The 21,203-nt window shown below is 43.8% G+C and overlaps 1 protein-coding gene across 1 annotated transcript in view; it reads left to right on the top strand.

Moving 5' to 3' along the window:
* Positions 1–18,586, top strand: part of LOC148506301 (cytochrome P450 3A12-like) — a 58,629-nt gene extending 40,043 nt beyond the window's left edge. The window contains exons 4-13 of the mRNA XM_088446949.1: positions 2,185–2,284; positions 2,558–2,671; positions 4,028–4,116; positions 4,826–4,974; positions 5,120–5,247; positions 8,402–8,486; positions 9,714–9,874; positions 11,028–11,254; positions 16,304–16,466; positions 17,653–18,586. Coding sequence (XP_088303075.1) covers positions 2,185–2,284; positions 2,558–2,671; positions 4,028–4,116; positions 4,826–4,974; positions 5,120–5,247; positions 8,402–8,486; positions 9,714–9,874; positions 11,028–11,254; positions 16,304–16,466; positions 17,653–17,748 — 1,312 coding nt within the window. The 3' untranslated portion in view covers positions 17,749–18,586. The remainder of the gene's footprint in view (positions 1–2,184; positions 2,285–2,557; positions 2,672–4,027; positions 4,117–4,825; positions 4,975–5,119; positions 5,248–8,401; positions 8,487–9,713; positions 9,875–11,027; positions 11,255–16,303; positions 16,467–17,652) is intronic.
* Positions 18,587–21,203: the final 2,617 nt, after the last annotated feature.

The raw sequence follows: 21,203 nt of genomic DNA, 5'->3' as shown, positions 1-21,203 counted from the left end.
ATAAAGTAAAACTAACAAAATTTGCTTCCGTTACTGCTAGTATGTGGTTACAATGCTGTATAGATAGTTTGTGAAATGTCCATCAGCTTAGAGGCTAGAATTAGATACTGTTGTTTGTCACTATGACCAGTAGATGGCAGCCACGCACCAATATTAGATCAGATATAATACAGATAATAACCGCAATTATATCTTCACTGTTCAAAGTACAATATACTAAAAGCTCACATAAAGAAAAACAGCAAGTATATATATTTAGCTGTGTTACTTATCAGATTTTCAGTACGGTACAACAAAGTCCAGGATCAGGATCAGCCAGATTATTAGCCAAGTGTAGCAAGCCAAGCACCCCGGCCTCCACCCTCTCCCAGGATAGCAAAAATAGAAAGTCCGGTCATCAGCAGTCCAGGGTCAGAACCAGCGAATCCTCCTCAGCTCGCAGATACAGCGGTATGGGGATAAAATTGACACCTTGGCTGGCAACCGGCGTTGGGAGAGAAGCAGGGGGAGTCGGATAGTTATTACGATTGGTCACCAACCAGTAAGATCAATAGATCAAACAGCAGACACTGGCGTTCCAGACTGTTTTATAATAGCCAAATTTTTCGTCTGGTAGGGCTCGGTATCTTCTTGTAAAGCTGAATAGCCAGGGGTCAGAGTCGAAAGTCACATCCGTGACGAGTCCCAAGTAAGTATCAGGGCAGTAAACTTTGGCCGCTTCTCAATTATGTGACTGTCTGAAGGAAGTCTCAGCGGCAGTACTCTCAGCCCTTCTTAATTAGATCCCACAGTTAGAGACAATGAAAGGCATAATGCCTGATGTGAGTCTCCCCCAGCACAGTCGTTTATGCGATATGTTCCGAGATAGTAGCAGCGCTCCCCAACGGTACTCACACAAACGCCCCTCAGGTACACAGGAGCCCGTCCAGCGTCCGACAAACAGTGCGATCACCGGGAAGAGCAGGGAACCACGTCTTCAGCTTCACAGCAAGCTATCAGGTGAGTACATCTCCCGCCGCCGGAAGGTAAAATCTCCCTGCAGCCAGATCCAGCAGTCGGAGCCTCCAGGCTGACAACAGCGCAGCGTAAAGTCGTTATCTCCAGGGACCAGACGGTTAGAAGGGAGCTTTACGTACAGCCGCACCGCGTGGTCCCGCCGGCGCCAGGTTTACACAGCACACCCGTGCGTATACGATGCAGGTAAGTGTTTCCTCCTAGACAAGGCCGGAGGGCAGATGCAGGAAACTCCGCTGGGAGAGCCGCCAGCTCTCAGATGTGTTTCGCACCAAACAGGCTGCCAGCGCTCATGCAGGCCATCTAAGTTGGTGGCCGGACTCCAGTGCAATCAAAAGGCGCTCCTTGGCAATGAAGGTATCTCCAGGGTCTCCAAATTAATGGTATTATCAGGAGAAGCCCTTAAATCGAGAGGCTTTGCAGGATGGTACTGGATCCTAACGATTTATATATTTTACACTCTAACCATTTAACTATAAACTTTTCTTTGGATACTTTTAGTAAGCTATTTATGTATCCAGGAACTGGGCTTATATTATAGTAGCTATAGGTAGATGAAATGGTGTAACCTCAAAGGGTGTTTTATTTCTATTTAAAGGGTACCTATCACCTACTCTGAGAACACAGGGGCTGATTCAGATTTGGGAGCAAAGTAACTTTGCACCTTGGCAAGACCATGCTGCACTGCAGGTGGGCGGATTTAAGTGTGCAGAGAGATTTAGATTTGAGAGGGGCATGTCTAACAGTAGCTCAAATGTAAATTGCAGTGTAAAAATAAAGCTGTCCTGCATACAGATGTCTCCACATACATCTATCCTCTGTGTGCTACAAGTCGCGTTACACAAAACACACGAGCGTCGTGCCACTCAGTAGCGCCGAGCATCTTTTCATGCAACTTTTCCCCTTAAAATGTGTTTAATTTGCAAAGCAAATAGGACACACAAGCAACTTACGCTGACTAAAACAATATGCGGCATGTCTATATTCTGTGTGCGACTGCGGTTATAGCTGCATGCAAAATGCTACGTTACAGTGTCAGCGGATCCTTAATGCGCACTGAGTATGAGGATAATAACTTGTTTTTCTTTGTAGTGCCTTAGTTTTTATTTTTAATCTATTTTGTATATGTAATAAAGCCTTTTTTGTACTGAAGAATATTTTTTTCTTCAGGTTCTACGATGGTAGACAGCCAGTTCTTGCCATTCTGGATCCTGTAATCATAAAATGCATTCTAGTGAAGGAATGCTACAGCTTATTCACTAACAGAAGGGTGAGTGACAGTCCCTCAACCTAATGCCTGTATCTTGCTTTGAGTGTGACCATTAACAGTTTCTAGTATTTAGGCGATGGATGTTTTATAATGAAAACGCTATGTTACATATGTCACGCTTCTACTTTGATCACATTGATTTGAGTCCATTTTAAATCTTAATTCTCTTGTCTTAGAACGTTTTCTGTGCCTCCAACTTGTTCTTATGGCAGATTGTCTGTGCAGTCTGGATGCACAGTCACAATGCTGACTTGTACTTTTGGTCTCTGCTAGAATTTTGGCCTAAATGGACCCTTAAACTCTTCAGTGTTGATTGCTGAGGACGACCAGTGGAAGAGGATACGAACTGTGCTGTCCCCTACATTCACCAGTGGTAAACTAAAGCAGGTAAAGTATATAGGTATCAGGTATATGTGTACTGGAGCAAACCTTTCATGGCATAACTAAAACATAAAGACGCTACATCTGGGGAGGGAGGCTGATGCTGAGCAATACGTATATCTATATTTATACATTGCTACTTCTGTACTAGCTATACATAACATAGTCAAATGAGGGCTTCTTTGTCTGTGTAGATGTAGAGCCTGATTCTGAGTCAGAGGTCTTGGCTGGATCTCTCTTTTCCTAAAATGGGCATCTTGCTGCAGGAGCTGGGCAGCAACGTTGCGGTCACACGCAAGATATCCTTTTTGTGCCAATGTCATGGGAACAGTGGTGGATTTTGCCTAGGGGCTGCGAGGCTGCAGCCACCCCCAGCAAAATCCACCACATCGGTGTAGTCAGTGCAGTCCGTGACTGCACTGACTACACTGTGACTGGCAGTGGCTTCCTATTGGAAGCGCCAGCTGGCAGTTACATATTCAACAGGCAGCCCCAAGGGGAGATCTCCTCCCCCTGTGACTGCCAGTCCGGGCTGCTATTAGCAGAGAGCAGCTTCCAAGAGGAAGCCGCTTCTCTGCCTTTCCGCCAGCCCTATCCGGCTCCTTGGGTCTGCAGACAATGCAGCCCTTTGGAAGCCGGTGACATGCACATGCATGGCTCCACACTGCTAGTACGCATGTGCCGGTCCCGGCACCTGACAGATCAATTGTGCAGGTGTCAGGACCCGGCCAGGAGGAGGCAGGAGCTGGTGAGTGACCCTGTAGTTTTTTAGCCGGCGGCAGCCCCCCTGATCAAAGAGGCTCGCTGCATGGGAGTATAGCTTATTTGCATTCTATGCTATTCACGTACAGCAAAGGGAAGCCTGTTTCTCATGCACCCAGTATAGGCCAGGTGCAAGTGCCAATACTAATGATGAAGTTGCAGCTGTGGGTGGAGCAGCTTCCCACTTAAAACCCTGCGGATCCTCACATTAGCCCTACGGAAACTCACACTAGAATAAGGTAGTAAATCTGGCTTCCATGCCCATACAAAACACAATAACAGCCACCTTTTTGTCTGGCTCAGAATCAGCAGCTTAATCTCATGACATAGCACAGCTTTTCAATAGATATTTAAGTTTTCTTGTCATTATTAAAAATGTCTTTATTAAACAGCTTTATATAAAATAGCATCTGTAGAGTTGTTTTATTTATGTAGGGATGTACAGTTCTCATTCCCTTTATGGTATTTTTTTTTTTTCTTTAAGAATTAAAATTTTCACTCTTTATTAAGTAAGGATGTGATATATTAATCTGATATTCTTGTTTAGCTCCATATTTGAGTGATGGAAAGTTTAATAAAAATGATTGGTCTTCCTTTCAGATGTTTCCAATAATACAAAATTATGGCCAACTTTTAGTGAAGAATGTTTGGAAGAAAATAGGTAACAAAGAGTCTATTAACATGAAGCAGTAAGTATGGGTTCTATTGTCTGTTTCTGTGCAACCCCCCCTGTTGTGAAATCAAATGCCTCGGTGCAAAGTGGTTTAGTTTGTATCCTCTTTTAAAGAGATATATTAAAAAAGTCTATGCTGTGCTATAAATGTACCATATACCCTATATTATAAGGATATTACAGGCCTCTGAATAGTTCTCTGACCATGTAAAGGCAATGTGCTGCAGGCAAATCCTTTCTAGGGGCCATGGATCTCCGTTGTGACTAATAATGTTATCACTTATAATAATACACAATGATAACTTACTAAATGAATGAAATGATGACATCATAACTCACTGATCAGGAATGATGGCATCAGAACTCACTAAAGATATAATATACAGGAGTTAATACAAATATTAGCATCTCTTGGGAATTACAAAGAGTATAATCTACACGCCACACAGAGGGGCATGGTCACAGCAATCAGAGCCCAAACAGTCTCCTGGCAGACATGCACTAATAACATGGGGGGGATATTTTTGGAAGTGAGTTTGTGCACAATCACAGTATTGGGTAAACAATGTGACATTATTTATCTGAATTAATTTGTATGACATCAATATAGAAAAGAAAATTGTTGGAGGAAAGGTAAGGAGCTTGGGATGGGTCAGTGATTTGCTAAGAGCGAGCTTTCAGTAACTTCAGTTTATTTATTGCTATCTTACTATTTATCTTCTCAGTATCTTTGGCAGCTACAGCATGGACATTGTTCTGAGCACATCATTCAGTGTAAATGTAGATTCACTGAACAATCCCAACGATCCATTTGTGACTAATGGAAGAAAACTTTTCACCTTCTCCTTTCTCAATCCTCTGTTCTTAACGACACGTAAGTTATTGAATGAGCTTCTCACAAATGTTTCTCTGCTGGGATCTGTAGTTAGTGTTACCAATTCACAGTACAGGTGATCTTCATTTTTCACTTGAAATTACGTATTTGCCTAAGTACAGAGTTCTGTATACTTTTCTTGCAGTGCTGTGTCCGTTCCTTATTCCTCTCCTGAACAAACTGAACTTCTGTTTTCTTCCTGTGAGTGTTCTCAACTTTTTCCAGGAAGCCATAAAATGCATTAAGGAAAGCCGGCAGAAAGGAATTCACACAGTAAGTAAGCGCTTATTGGGGAAATATTTTTGAGTTGAAGATATCCGGTGGTGGAACAAGCTTGAGGGGACCCCAGTGCAGCAACACTTTGTGGGTCACTATCCTCTAACAATTTCACAAATGGGTGCAATACAAAAGCCTGAGAGTTAAAGATAGATTTGTTTTTCTTATTCTCTAATAAATGTATGGAAATAGACAACACAGTTATCATGACGTTATGAGTCCTAAATTACAGTACTCCAGCACTAATGATAGCATTGGAGTATTTCTTGGTGAATTTATAAAAAAAAAAGAAAATACATCACAGACGACCTTTACCTTTAGTTGGGATGTAGTCACATTACCGCCGCCCGGGAATGCTGGCCTCCGGAATCCCGACAGTGGAAGGCCCAACCCAGGACTAAAGATAGGTGTTGAAATCCCAACACTTATCTTTAGCCTGATGACGAAATCCCGAAGGCCGGCGTCCCGAACAAAGGTAAGCGGGGTTAGTTAGCACTTATCTGAAGGGGTGGGAAGGGTTAGGTTTAGGCATCCCCAGGGGGGCTTAGGGTTAGGCACCCCCCCCCCCGAGAGGGTTAGGTTTAGGCTAGGGGGGGTTAGGCACCCCCGGGGGGAGGTTAGGGTTAGGCAACCCCCCTTGGAGTGTTAGGTCTAGGGTGTAGAAAGGGGGGGTTAGGGTTAGACACCACCGGGGATGGTGGGGATTAGAGTTTGGCACCCACCCCAGGGAGGTTAGGGGTTAGGGTACTTACGTGCCCCTGTTATGATATGTCTCCATCGGGCTTACAGCGTCGGTATGAGAACCGGCTGCTACTCAGCCGTCAGTATTTCATACCGATTCCCTTTAGTTTACTTTCTTGCAATGCCAGTAAGCAGACTAATATTTTTTTTCTGAAAATCAAAGTCACCTGAAAACAAAGAAAAAAAAAAACAAGTATACTTTATGTGGTTACTGAATAATAAAGTTACTGATGTTGGAATATGGCCAACTCTATAAAAGTGTGATAAAAGGTTGACTGCCACAATAGGTTCAGTAACCCTCGTGAACGAGTTAGAATAGTAATATAAGCACAAATTTTACTTGCATATATTTGCAAATATATATATATGAAACATCCACCATTTACATGGTGCTTTCCTATATTAGGACAATCTCATTAATGAGAGTGTCAACATTGGACCACAAAGTCAGATTTTAAATTAGGAGTAAATATTACCAGGGAGGTACCCCAAACATTCATATAATACTTCCCAAAGAATGACCAGACTTCCGTAAAAAAAATCAAGAGACTCAATAAATGTATAAATAGAAAAAGGTTAATAGATTAGCATGAAGCACACATAAAAAAATCAGGTTATAAAATTAGAGAAAGAGAATCCTATGCTGCTATTCACTGGGGCATTTCCAAAGAACTTCCCCATAGCAGAGAAACTCACAAACCACACAAAAAAGAACAGCACTCAAAACAAACCAGAATAATGTCATATTAATTCATAATCATCCTAGAAGACATAAGCAAATATTGGTAGGAACAATTAATATGAAGATTTGGATTAAACATTAAATATTGTTTTCTACATAATTAGCATGCCTACTATTCATCCATCTCAGAAAGGTCTGTAGTGGGCATGCTGATGAGGGTACTGCCAAGTCTAAAAGAATAAGTGATCATGATTTACAGTCATTTGGTCCATATGTTACAGCAAATGATTTTCACTTTTCACACTACAGTGCATTTATTTGATTATAGTCAACGGCACATAGGCAAATTCTGTAATAAAGAACACAGAGTATTTTATCCCTATGAACTTCAGAAGTCACAGAAAAAAAATACAGTTAATTTGTATTAGGTAAATACATTTTCTAAGAGCATGACATTCAGGCTGGAGAAGTCAACAAGAAGAAGCGTATTGCACCCCTCCAAACATTTAGTCCAACTGGACCACTCTTCATGTGCCTGCAATTTGTATAAATATGGGATTGTGACCATGTTCAGCCCAGGACCTAATGCTTCTAAAGCACCAGGATTTCCTGGCTCCATTTCCACCCCCTAAACACAACCCTTCAATGCCACCATGTGTACCAACACCTGCTAGAGGGGCAGCCCTGCAACTGTCCTGGAAATGTCCCCTAAAATCAGGCAGTTTGGGTTATGGTATGGGATACTACTGTCATTTCAAAATATGGAGCTAAGAAATTGCATCGTACTGTACACATACTAAAGTGTTTTGGGGGAAGATATATCAACAGCTTAAATACTTCTGCACTAAGATACATCCGGTATCAACACTTACTGCAGTGATACTGGTTGTCATAACGCAGCAATGTATTAGTAATTCATTCTCCAGAGGGGTCCCGCGGTAAGTGACCCCCTCCAGGGATCTTCGTTATTCTGTATTGCAACAGCATAGTGATGTTGTGACATGTATGCAGATGAGCGAGATGTTACCGCACTGCAAACTGACTTTGTGGTCTATTAATGTAGATGTGCGGTGCTGAATTGCTACTTTTCACTATAGATCGCATCAGTTCGAAGCGATTTATAGCTTTGCAACCTTTTATGTGATGCGATGCAGTATTCCTTGGTGCGGCGGTCCGTTCTTCTCAGATTCTTCTTTGTCTTTTCAGAGTTTTTTTCCCTAGTACTTTTCCGCACATGTGCCGTTGAAAAGCTCTGTTATCACTGATAAAGGGCTTTTCACTACTACATGAATAGATCCCATTGTGCAAACTATGCATGTGCAAGCTTATACAGCCAAGCATGTGTATAACAAACAGTATACACAGGAGCGTCCAGAGCCATGGAGTGACTATAGGAAAACATAACGTTATTTTCAAGTGCTGAACAGTTATGCTGTCATTGCTTGGTAAGTAGCCAAAGCAGTCTTCCTCCATCGTGGCAGCCAAATAACACCAAATGTTAGGCGCTGCTGGAGAATTCTCTGATGTCTCTACAGAATGCTTTATTAGATTTTGACATCTGACCTTTAATCTTAAAAGCGCAAGGTTTGAAGAATCTGGGACATTTTTGTAACATAGAATGTAAAGGGTTACTTGCATCCATTTTGGTCACAGCACTTGTTGGGCTTCCAAAGTGACAACATAATCATCCTGTATATCTCAGCTCACCTCAGCAATTCGCCTTTTCAGGACCGAGTAGATTTCCTACAACTTATGATGGATTCTCAAACTACAGACAACGATACATCAGGGGAGGAGAGTCCTAATATTAAAGGTAAAAAGCTTTATTTATACACTCTGCTCAGAGAGATATACCAGCTATTATAGACTGAAATTCACAGCACAATAGAGGTTCTCCTATGTAAGCTATTTCCTATAGAAAATGAGATTCTATAAGCAGTGGAGAAAGAGCTTTATTTTTACGAAGCAGCGGCTTTCAGCCTCCCGGCGGTTTTGCAGGACAAAATGTAAAATGACACCCACAGTTCACTGTAAAGCCTGGCATGCTCTACACTGGCCATGGGTGCCATTTTACATTTTTATCTGTAACCCACTGGGAAGCAGAGGCTTATACCTGCCAGTGCTTTGTAATTAAAGCCCCAAACCTTGTTCAGAGAGGAGCATATAAAAAGAGGAGCAAAGAAGGAGCAATCTGCACCATTCTAAAATCATGTTGCACTACAGGTGGGGCAGATTTAAATGTGCAGGGAGATTTATGGGTAATGTTTTTGTATTTGCTTTGTTTATTCTATTATTTCTGTCTATTTGTTACTGCTGCTAATCCCTAGGTTTTGAGAGATTTACCTCGTTCTGGGGGTATGTAGTCAGGAAGCTGGCGGTCGAAATGCCGACCACCGGCTTCCCGACAGTGAAATCCCGGCATGGGACTAATGATAGGCAACTAAATACTGACGCCTATCATTAACCCCACGGCAAAATTCCGATGCCCGGCATAATGATCGTAGTTAAGCTAGGCGTCGGGAGCGGATGGCCGCGGGCGGGGGGGGTTAGGTTAGGGTCTCCCTGGGGTACTTAGGGATAGGCACCCTCCCGGGAGGGTTATGTTTAGGCTAGGGGAATGGGGTGTTAGGGTTTGGCACCCCCCTGGGAGGGTTAGGTTTAGTGTGCGGGGAGGGGGGTTAGGTTTAGGCACTAGGGGTGGAGGTTAGGGTTAGGCAATCCTAAGGGAGGGTTAGGGGGGGCAAGAGGGTGAGGGATATCCTTTATACTGTCGGGATCTCCATATGCCGGCCTTCCAGCGTCGGTATTTCATCTGCCGGGCTGACGTCCGGCGGTATAACATACCACTTGTTTGTGAACCTTAATTTTACAATTTGATTGTATGGTGTTTTTTTTACTACCATAATATTGCACTTCTGTAATGGTGTTCTGATTCCTTTGGATTGGTCCAGAAATCATAATGGTACTATATCATAATAAACCATCATAAATCACCTATAAATAGGGGAATATTATTACCAACTTTCTATCTATTTCTTAGCGCTGACGGACACTGAGATTATGGCTCAGGGACTTATCTTCATCATGGCTGGCTACGAGACAACCAGCACTACACTAATGTTCCTGTCTTACCATCTGGCCACTAACCCTGATGTCCAAACTAAACTTCAGCAGGAAATAGATTCCTTTCTCCCAAACAAGGTAAATAGAATATTTCCTAACATGTAAGTGTGTTCTACTGTAACTGCTTCCATTGTGCATTCCATTTAGCAGCACTTCCAAACTGAGTGACGGCCTGAAGAAAGTGCTGCTGAAAGGTTGTTTCTTCAGCTAGTAAGACTAATACTAATGAGAGTGTTGGATCCCTCCTACTGGTTTCCTGAGCTCATTAACATTCGACAGACAAGAACAGGCCAGAAGCACTTCATTTCTTTTAGGAAAAGAAACTAAGAAACAAGCGAAGGCTTTGTTACTCATTATGCTGACATAAAGTTAGGGGAGCTGTAAACGATAGCACTTTCTCGTGCAGCAGTCAATTAACAGCACATGAGACCAGTTCCTTTATACAAGTAATTTTATTTAACAGCACAAAAATAAAGAAAACATAAAAATTAATCCTGGGCTGTCCGCAACTAACTAAACACAGGTAGGAAGGACCTAATGTCCAACTCACAAAACAGAATGTAAATACAGAACTTACATTCACTAGCAACAGTGCCTCTTAACAAGCCTGCCAGCCTGATCCCCTGGTAGTGAGACCCAGACTAGCAAACTGACACACCTTTTTATTAGCCTCTCACAGGTGATCTGCTAATCAGGTTGCTCATTGACTGTAAAGCTGGGTACACACGGTACAATGTGTACCCAGGGATGCGATCCGATGGCCGACATATTGAGCGGTCCCCACACATGGAGCGATCCGGTGCCCAACCGCCAAATATGCCGGCCCCCCTCCCCCCACATAGACCAGCATGGGATCGTTCCTTGATTCTCCAGATCTCTTGTGCATGCAGAAAGATCTGGAGTAGCGACAGATGACACCACAAGAGCACTGCGGATGATATCATGACCACACACGGAACAATATAGCTACGATATCGTTCCAATCTGTGGGATTGGCAGCTATATTGCTCTGTGTGTGAGGGCCTTAAGATTTACCAGACAAAAGTTGGGAACCTGGGCATACATACCTTCCATTAATAACTTCCCCAGTGCTTTTGTCACATTACCTAATTCAAATTAGTAGTTATTTGCTTGAAAGGAGAATGAATCATGTCAAAGAGTATACAATATATTACATTATGAACATGAATAGCATGTTGCATGATACTGAAATTGTGCTCATTGCCCACAGGCTCCTCCAACATACGATGCTCTGGTGCAGATGGAATATCTTGATATGGTAATATCTGAAACCTTGCGCCTGTACCCTCCATCTGGGAGACTTGAGCGTGTGTGTAAGAAAACAACTGAGATCAATGGAGTAACTATCCCAGAAGGAGTAGTGGTGGTGATCCCAGCGTTCGTGTTGCACCGTGACCCTGACATATGGCCAGATCCAGAGGAATTCAGGCCTGAAAGGTATCACAGTATGAGGGCCATTTATTTGGGAGTAAGTGTGACTTTAATGCCATAGGATAGCTGTAATTCCTCCTAAAAGTTTAATACATAAAAAGCACAATTTTTATGCAACAACTGATGTACTGATTACACTTATGTATATTTTCTATTACACGAGAAGCAATATTTTATATAATATATATATTATACTGTATACTCCAAATAGAAGGTCCCATACCCAGGTTTGTTCCTGTGATTTGGGAGGCATTATCCCTGTTAGTGCACAACTTTCCAAGCTTTCTTAAATATATATGGCACCACTGAAGATTTATTAAACATAGCCATGGGACGCCCCGTCTGCTTCTCTCTGACAACTATGTTTAAATGAGCTGAGGGCTGTATAAGCACAAAGCTATATAAGTGGCCTAATTTTTTGTAATTGGTTAGAGGTTAGGACCTGTTGCTAGGTAGAGTGTTTGGTTCGTTGGTATTGATTGGTCAAAAGAATCGGCTTATGAGTAGGGTATGGGGCATATACTTTTGAAGGGGCTATTTAAGGAGAAATTTGAATATAGTACTGCCTCTTTGGAAGTCCCACCAACCCGCCCAAAGCTTTTAAGTTATCTGTATGTTTGTCTTACTAACCTTTAGGTAAAGTTGAGTCAGAAGGCAGAAAGGCGCTACTAGCCAGCGGCCACAAGGTCGTTGTGGGGCACTTGCCCTTTTGAAAGACGGCGAGTGTGTCCTACCCCTGCGGAAGGACAGCGGGCGTTTTTTTACGGAGCGTCCATACTGTGCTAGAGTAAAGGGTGGTGAGTCCTTCACAGCGTAGGTTATGCCGTTATAAAGGGGGGCGTTTTAGTCATCCCCCAATTTTTTAAGATAGTCACTTGGCTAGAGCTGGTTCTTGGTAGCGTCCTTTTTTGCCACCCTAATTGAATGAAAATTAATTTAGAAGTAATAAATAAATAACGTTGATCTTTAAACCAATGCAGTGGTATCATTGTCGTTATTTATAGTGTTAAGTTAGCTTAATGGTTTGTATCCATGTGTTAATTACAATAAATTAATGGACGCCTTATATTTAAAATGATTCAGACTGTCATGGCTTTAAAATGATCCATTTCAGGAGCTGGCAGTGGAGAGTATGTGACAAACTTTGCTATTACTCCCACTAAAGGGAAGATCCAGTTAAGCCTGGACTAGTAGGAACCTTGCACTATGTGCTCCTGTGTGCATTTCCGGGTATAACAGTACTGTAAACAGCACCTATTATTGAGTGTGTGCAAGAATAGACAATTTTTCTTACCAGTAAATAAATATCTCCACGGAGTGTCATCGCGCGTGCTTAAGTGAATCTGCCACCAAAGCAGTTTTTTTTTTTACATAATACATGATATGTTATTATAGTATTGACCCTTCTACTTACTAAAGGTTGTAGTCAGAGGTGTATCTATAATGGGTGCAAGGTGTGCGGGGAACACGGGCCCCTTGGTCAAGGGGGGCCCCGCACCGCACACCCTGCACCGATAATAATACTTACCTCTCCGGAGTCCCACGTCGGCGCGGGCGTCCGGCGCTGTAAAACGACTGGAAAATGGCTGCGGCGACCATTTTCCCGTCGTTTGCACATGCGCAGAATGTATGCACTAAGGGCCTGATTCAATCGATGGTCCCCCACTGCGCATGCCGGAGCCGGCTCTGGCGTGTGCATGCACGAGACCTGGCCAGCGATGGGCGCTCCATCGCTACGGGTCTTCCATCAAAGCGGGGCGGCTGTCGATTTTGATTGACAGCTTGCCCCATTTTGAAGGCGTGCAGGGAGGGTGGCTGGCTCACTGGGGAATGCGGGAACGAGACCCTACCACAAGGGTCTCGTCGCAAGCCCCGATGGTCCTGACCATCGTGACCATCACCTGGCCACTCGCTAAAGCTGTGGGTGGTCACCCACAGCTTAGCGAGTGGCCAGGAGGCCATCTTTAAAAAGAAACAGGGATGCCATGATTCAGAGCGTGCGCTCTCAAAGAGCGTCCGGCTCTGAATCAGGCCCTAATTTTGATCAGTATTATTAATTTACTTTTACCGCAGGTTTTCAATTATGGGATAACTTTCAAAGAGATATCTAATCTAAAATATAAGGTTATTAAATAACTTATTGATTAATAATACTAATACTAATAATAATAAAATTATTATTATTATTATTATTATTATTATTATTATTATTATTATTATTATTATTATTATTATGTGCTCTTCAATAAATGTGCTATAACCCATAGTAACTAATCAGAATATAATTTGTAATTTTATAACTACAGAAAGAAAATTAATAAATAAGTTATAATGTAACTGGCTTCTATGGGTTACACAGAGGCATATTAGGAACTAAGGGCCTGATTAAGCAAACAAAGCACCGGAGAGAACGCTCGCACTTGGCCGGTGGTTTTGTACTGCACATGCGTATGCATCACACTGCGCGTGTGCGAACTAGCCAGTGCAGTCGGGTAAGCGTACGCAGACTACACGCACCGTGAACGCAGGCCCCTTCCGATATTGATTGACAGAAAGTGCTGTTTGTGGGTGGTGATGGGGGGTAGTCGGGTGAACGCAGGTGTGCCTGTGCATTGGGACGCCATTTTAGGGGCGTGCATAAATTAGCCACAGCTGTGCCGCACGCAGTGATGAGACTCCGTGCACACAGGAAGTTGCAAAGATCCTGCGCGAGGTCCGGTCAACCTCCACTATGCAAATGTGGTCAATGGTTTTTGATGATACCGATGTTTACGCTATCTTGCGTACTCATTAGGCTTTGAGTAAAGGGAGATGGGCGGATTAATATAGGGCTGGGTGTCTGCATCTTATGCTGCTGTCTCTAGGCCTGATTCAGACCCGATAGCGAGCGCTGAGCGCTCGCAAGCGGGTTGATGTTGGGTCAGTGCGCATGCGCAAGACGGACCCGGCTCCGTCGTGCGCATGCGCGAGACCCGGATAGCGACGGGCAAGCCGTCGCTATGGGTCTGGCTACAAAGGGGGCGTGCTGTCGATGGTGAGTGCCTACCGTCTGGGGCCGGCCCCACTGACATCACAAGTGATGTCAGTGGGAGTGCTTTTGGCTTTGATAGAGCCAAAAGCACTCCAGGGCTTGCGGCAGACGAGGCCCTACCACAAGGGTCTCGTCGCAAGCCCGATGCTCGCGATGGTCTTGACCATCGCGACCATCTTTTTGGCCGCTCGCTATAGCTGTGGGTGGTAACCCACAGCTATGCGAGCGGCCAGGAGGCCGCTCTAAACTCAGGAAGGACGGCCCTGATTCAGGGCGAGCGCTCTGTCAGAGTGTCCAGCTCTGAATCAGGGCCTCTGTGCATATGCATTGATTAGCATACCCTTGCAGTGGCCGGGTGCGTGCGTCTGCTAGCGTGCGTCCCTTGCTGAATCAGGCCCTAAGGTCCCACCATGAAGCGTAACCCCTCCTCGTACCTGATAAAATGTGCCCCTCCATGTGGTGCACCAACTCTCTATACATCTCACATGGCATCATCTTTCCTGTGAAAAATTCAAAAAGTTGGCACATGCGCAGAAGAGAACAAAGACTGGCACAGTGCCAGAATCTTTGCTAGCTCCTGTGAGGCGCCATCTTTCCGTATACATCATTTAAATGTGGCGCTGCACGAGAAGGAAAGGGAGCCGGTGCACCACGCGGGAGGCACAGTGGACTGTCCTGGGTACAGGGTGTGCAGTGTGGGCCCCTCTGGACCCATGGACTCGTGTACATTGCACACCCTGCATCCTTGATAGATACGCAACCTGGGTACAACACATTTATGCACAGTGTAATACAGTACTTTTATTAAATAAGCCCTAAAGAGTCCAAAAAGATGTGTGTGTGTTGTGGGACAGAGGGCCTGAGTCAGAGCTAGACGCTCTGACCAGAGCACTCGCTCTGAATCAGGGCCGGCCTACCTAAAATTGGAGCGGCCTCTTGGACGCTCGCATAGCTGTGGGTTACCACCCACAGCTTATGCGAGCGTCCATGATGATGGTCAAGACCATCGCGACCATCGGGCTTGCGACGAGACCCTTGCTGTAGGGTCTCGTTGCCGCAAGCCCTTGAGTGATTTTGGCTCTATCAGAGCCAAAATTACTCCCACTGATATCACTAATGATGTCAGTGGGGCCGGACCCAGATGGAAGGCGTTCCCATGGGAACGCCTCCGCCTGGGCAGCCACGCCCCCGGCACGCCCACCAAAGGGGGTGTGCTGTCACTCACCATCGACAGCACGCCCCCTTTGGTGCGAGACCCCGAGCGACGGCTTCACCGTCGCTCGCCGGGTCTCGCGCATGCGCACGACGGAGCTCCCTCCGTCGTGTGCATGTGCACTTGGGCACCATTGACCCGCTTGCGAGCGTACAGCGCTCACAAGCGGGTCTGAATGAGACCCAGAGTCTGATGTAAATAAGTAATCAGTCACTGCAGAGTGTTGGCAGGGAATCGGTATCAGATCCCGGCAGTTAGAATCCTGGCATCTCGAAGAGGTTAACATACCGACACTTGTTCGGTATGCTAACCCTCTCCCTACCCTAACCCTAACCCTAACCACCCCTTTTTGGTGCCTAACCCTAACCTCCCCCCCTAGTGCCTGACCCTAACTTCCCCCTCCCCGGTGCCTAACCCTAGCCCTCCCCCCTTAGTGCCTAACCCTCTCCCTAGTGCCTAACTCTAACCTAATACCCCGATACTTACTTTCAGTATCCCGGCAGTCGGGATGACGGCGCCGAGCTTCTGACCGTCGTCAGGATTTCGGTGCTGGTAATAGGAGCGTCGGCATCCAGACCGCAGGGATGCCGAACACATACCATTGGCAGTCTAAAATTATAGTCAACAATAATGGAGTGTTTCATCGTTTCCTTACAAAGCATGTAATAAAACATACAAGTCTAGGATTCCATACATTTAAATGAGACTCAGTAGTGGGCCACCTCAACCATATTTCCCTGTAATCAGTCATGGCCATGTCTAACACTGTTGTTAATCTAGAAAAACTAATATTGTTTCTTTATATTCACAGGTTCAGTAAGGAGAATAAAGATTCACAAGACTCATATACCTTCCTTCCTTTTGGAGTTGGACCACGTAACTGCATAGGGATGAGATTTGCTTTGATCAACATGAAATCAGTCATCGCCTTACTACTGCAGAACTTCTCTTTCCGCTCGAGCAAAGACACTCAAGTAAGAAATCACAGCAGTTGCTCTTCTAATGTGTTCATTTAGCAGTGCTGTTTTATTGGTCTGGTCATAATTTCCGGGATGTAGTTAGTAGACCAGCGGCCGGGATGCCGCCAGTCTAAATCTCGATGCTAGAAGTCCGACACGGGACTTAAAATAGGTGTCAAAATACCGACGCCTATCTTAATCCCGATGCTGGAATACAGACAAGACGCCAGCCCGAACGAGGTAAGCCGGGGGCGTCTTAGCTGTTAGCCGCTCATGGGGGATGAGTCAATAGCTATTAATGTGTAGCCTTTGAGCATTTTTTAGAAGTTATCTTCAGTGAAGAACCTGTTAATGGCTAGCACCGGGCACACTAAGGGGCCCATTTATTCATTTTGCAATGCGATCAGGGCATGTCAGTACCGGCCATAACGGCCGGATGTATCATCCGGGACATGCAGGTGATGTCTCAGGAGAACTGCCGGCCAGTGCCGGGGCTGCTGTGCATGCGGAGTTCCAGTGACTGGTTGCCATTGCCGGGGGAGGGTTCCGGAGGAACCTTCCACTGGCTAATTATGCGGTGTGTAGCCATAGGCTACAGCGGCTAACGGCATCTTCAGATGGCATTAGCTGAGGGGGGCCAATATCGGGAATGCATTGCATCCCGGATATTGGTAAATCTGGCAGCATCGCATCCCCCATGGAAGCCTATGGGGGAGGCGGCTGCCTGCGGGAATGGAGGGATTACAGCAGGTAGCAGGTACCTGCTGCGGTCTCTCCTTAATACATCCAGAGATACTTAATATTTGACGTAAATCCCTGAAAACGGGTGTTAATGGGCCCCAGAAAGAGTTAGTTGCTGTGCTCTATTTATGAGATAACTATTGGATATTAGTGATTACTATAAGGCGCAGTATTTTTTGTTGAAGAGGTTTAGAAAATATTCAGCACCAATTTTAAACAGGGCTCTAGGGAATCGAAGGGGACCCGTTCTGCCCAATGTGCAATGCTGTGTGCCCAAACATTCCAGCAATTCTCATAAGTACCTAATACCAAAATACATGGGAATTTTGGGAGCAGCCTGTACAGGTGGGAACATGTCTAGCTAAATAACTTTTTTAAACCAAAAAAACAAAAATACTCTTTGCTTTTAGTTGTTGAATCCAACTCATAGGAAATATTAACATTCATATTTATTTATCAGATCCCACTGGGAATTGACACACGAGGTTACTTAAAGACTACAAAACCTGTCATACTCAATCTAGTGCCTAGAGATGGGCAGAAGCCAGAAGACTAGATGAGGAAGTCACCAATGGTCGTACATCATGTGACTCAGACCAACCCTGATACAGTATCTTCTGTATTTTCCTTGGGAAAAGCAAATACTGGACATTGCATTTCATTATATTACTCATGAGCCAAAAAGGAATAGTAGCAGTTGTTATTTGTTACATAAGTCTGAAAACTGCTTTGCAAACTTCAAATAAGAATTCTGCTTACATCTATGAAAAATGCTATTTTTGGATTATAAAAAACAACTTGTTTGTTTTAAAGGAGAACTGTCATCAAAATCTAACTTTTCAATATGTTGTTTAAAATAAAATATTGATCTTCTGCTATATAGATTTGGTTAATTCTATTGCTTTGATATAATACACTGTCTGCTATGGTGGGTGTTTCATTACTGACAACAAATAAAAGCTCTTGAAAGTCAGCAACAGTGACGCCAACCGGCTATTACACAGTACTAACAAACATATTGTTATGTAGCGAACTAACAGTATATACAATCAAGTATGGCTAAAGTCAGTTATATTTAGTTTTGCCCAAACAGATTTTAATGATGTTTAGAAGGAAACTAATTGTGCCCCACATGTATGAACCTACATTGTCTTACCTGTCGAAGCTGGATAATTGGCTGAGACAAGATCAGCTTAAAATAAGAATCTGCATGACACCATTTTGCGAATGGCCGCCCTGCGCCATTTTTTGTTACAATTCACGAGCTCAGTACATATGGCAATGTTTTAATAATCCTTTCAGAAACCATACCCTGATGTATCTTAACACAACCTTGCAAAAAAAAATACCATAACAAACCCAGTATTCACGCAGAGTCTAGAAAAACAGCTTCCTGGGAAAGGTAATTAGAAAAGACAATACATCAGGAACTGTGGGTGTTTTTGCATGTAAAGGGAGAGACCCCATATGTGGACAGGTGTAGCTGTGGCAATTGTAATATGGCCCAGACACTTGAATTTGACTGAATGAACAATGGTAATAAATCTGCTTGAAAAGAACTGACACAGGTATCCTAATTAGGTAGAAGAAAGCTTTTAAACTCACTCTAGACAGGATGGCACCAGCAATCGGCAAGGGATCTCCTCCACCCTGTTTGAGAGCGAAGCTCACTGCCCATAACACATTGCATTGCAGTTTAAAAATGTTAGTAAGGAATTATATATATGTGTGTGTGTTTGTGTGTGTGTGTGTATATATATATATATATATATAATATATATATATATATATAATCCATCATAAATAGAATCACATGCATAAACACCGCACATTATGCACAGTTGTGCTGTTAACATGTCATACATTAGCGAATGCATAATACCCCGCATGTGAACGCTGTTTATTAGCTTCGTGCGTACGCATCTGCCCCAAGTTAACTAGCATCTTTTCCCAAACACCTAACACTTACACACTGCACATTCATGTAAAAGGTGCCATAGTTTAAAGGTATAAGATTCAAGTTTTATCCATTTAGTACTAACGCTGTGAAATAAAGGTTATTTGGCATCTTAGGTTTAATACATGATAAGTAAACCGTGTTTGTTATACTGATCTGCACTTTCTCAACAGCTTCCCGGTATCATCGGTGTGAAGATCGCAACATGCATTCTCAACTTATGGACCGTAGAAAGTTAAAGCACCAAAATGTACTTTGTAAAACTAACAGCTTAAGTTTGCATGAGGCGGGAAAATGGAGACAAAGGCTGTTGGAGGCTGGTCTCTGTCCATTTGAATCAACCTGTTAAATGTCCTGTAACAGAAGCACCGTGATGGGGAACCAATGGGATCGCAACGAACCTCTCTATTGTATAGTCTATTACTGTAAGGGTATAAATATGTGTGTTCTGACCCCAGTCTTCATGCTGATGCTGTTGATGGAGGTTTCTTGTTGATGCCGGAATCTGGTCCCAGAGCGCGTGCGTATGTATAACTGTACCTTGGGTCTGTATAATTTATTTGCGCTAAATAGTACTTAGATCACAGCGTGTAACTATCTGTACTTTGCTTGAATAATACTTTGTGCTTTGGAAACTCATGTTGAAGGTCTGAAGTCTTTATTTTACTGTATGACTGCGTACGCAAATAGTGTCAATTTTAGAAGGTATAGGCAGGTTTTTAGAAGGTATAGGCAGGAGCGTATAGAGGTTTAAATTTAGAATCCTTATACCCCAGTACAATGTAAGTAAACAAATAAAGAGTACATTAAGTTTCATGCATTTATTTATGATTGGTAAAGTGCTCACATTTTAATCTTCACAATCATCACCATTGTAAAATTCTCATCTATTTTTCACTCCTGAGATAGACTGTATGGGGGAGATGTATGAACCACCGAAGCACGTGCGCTGATACCGCTTTTCCCCCATGTACTGTTGGGGGGCTGGGCAGTTAATGACATGCGCTCCTGTCATTAGCGATGCTGCTATCTACAAGATAGCAGCGCCGATAAGCTGGACAATGTATGAACGGTCCCTGCTGCCGTGGCTGCCGACTCCAGGGGCTGTACACGGGATCTCAAGATGCTTGCGAGATCCCACGCATGTCCAGTGAGAGTGAGACACAGCACAACAGCCCTAGGCTGATGCGCTGTGTGCTCACCTGGGGATCGCCGGAGGGGGAAGTTTTCACTTCCCCACTCCAGCAGATGAGTCGTTAGTGCATCATAAGAGCTTCCTGCTTTTCCTCAGTAAGAAGGTGAAGTAGGAAGAGTTATAGCGGCACGATATGTGCTGCTATAATACATCTCCCCCATATGGCTAATACACTAGTTGTGGCTGCAGCCCCTAGCTAAATGTCAGTAGAAATAAGTAATTAATACATAACAAATACATAATGTATAACTAGCTATAACTTAGCATATGCGGATCAGTTTAAGTTAGCGATGGGTAGTTCACAAATGATCAGTTCAAAATGAACTAATCTTCTAGTTATTTAGTTCTCAGTTCTGTCAAATATTATTTAATCAAGTCCTAGGAATTAGACACAGTGAGATAGAGGAACAGCAGCTTCATCAGGCTCACTCACTGTCTCAGGTACTACTGCTCTCTGCTACTGGACCCCACACTGTGCTAAATATTATACAGGGTTTGTGGGTGCTATGGCAGCTACACTGCTATTCAGCTCATACATTCACAATCAGTCATTCTAAACTACCACACGTGGCCAGGGCCAGCCCGAGACCAATATTTTAGGTAAGCAAATATTTTTTTCGGTGCCCCCAGGGGTACTGTTGCGCGCACGCTCTGAAGGCGTGTGACCGAAAAAGATAAGGGGGCGTGGTCTTGTGGGAAAAGCCATACACATACTTAAAACATGTTCATATATAAAGTGGTCAAAGTGGGAATTTTGAATTGGAGGTATGGAAAAGTTAATGTCGTACTTATGCTACTGTGAAAAAAAAGGACACGCCCCATCTTCATAAGTAGTAGTGCCCCTTATAACACATTAGGT

The sequence above is a fragment of the Taudactylus pleione genome, unplaced genomic scaffold (assembly GCF_031769625.1).
Source record: "Taudactylus pleione unplaced genomic scaffold, aTauple2 ptg000408l, whole genome shotgun sequence".
Lineage (NCBI taxonomy): Eukaryota > Metazoa > Chordata > Amphibia > Anura > Myobatrachidae > Taudactylus > Taudactylus pleione.
This window is presented reverse-complemented; position numbering and strand designations above follow the sequence as displayed.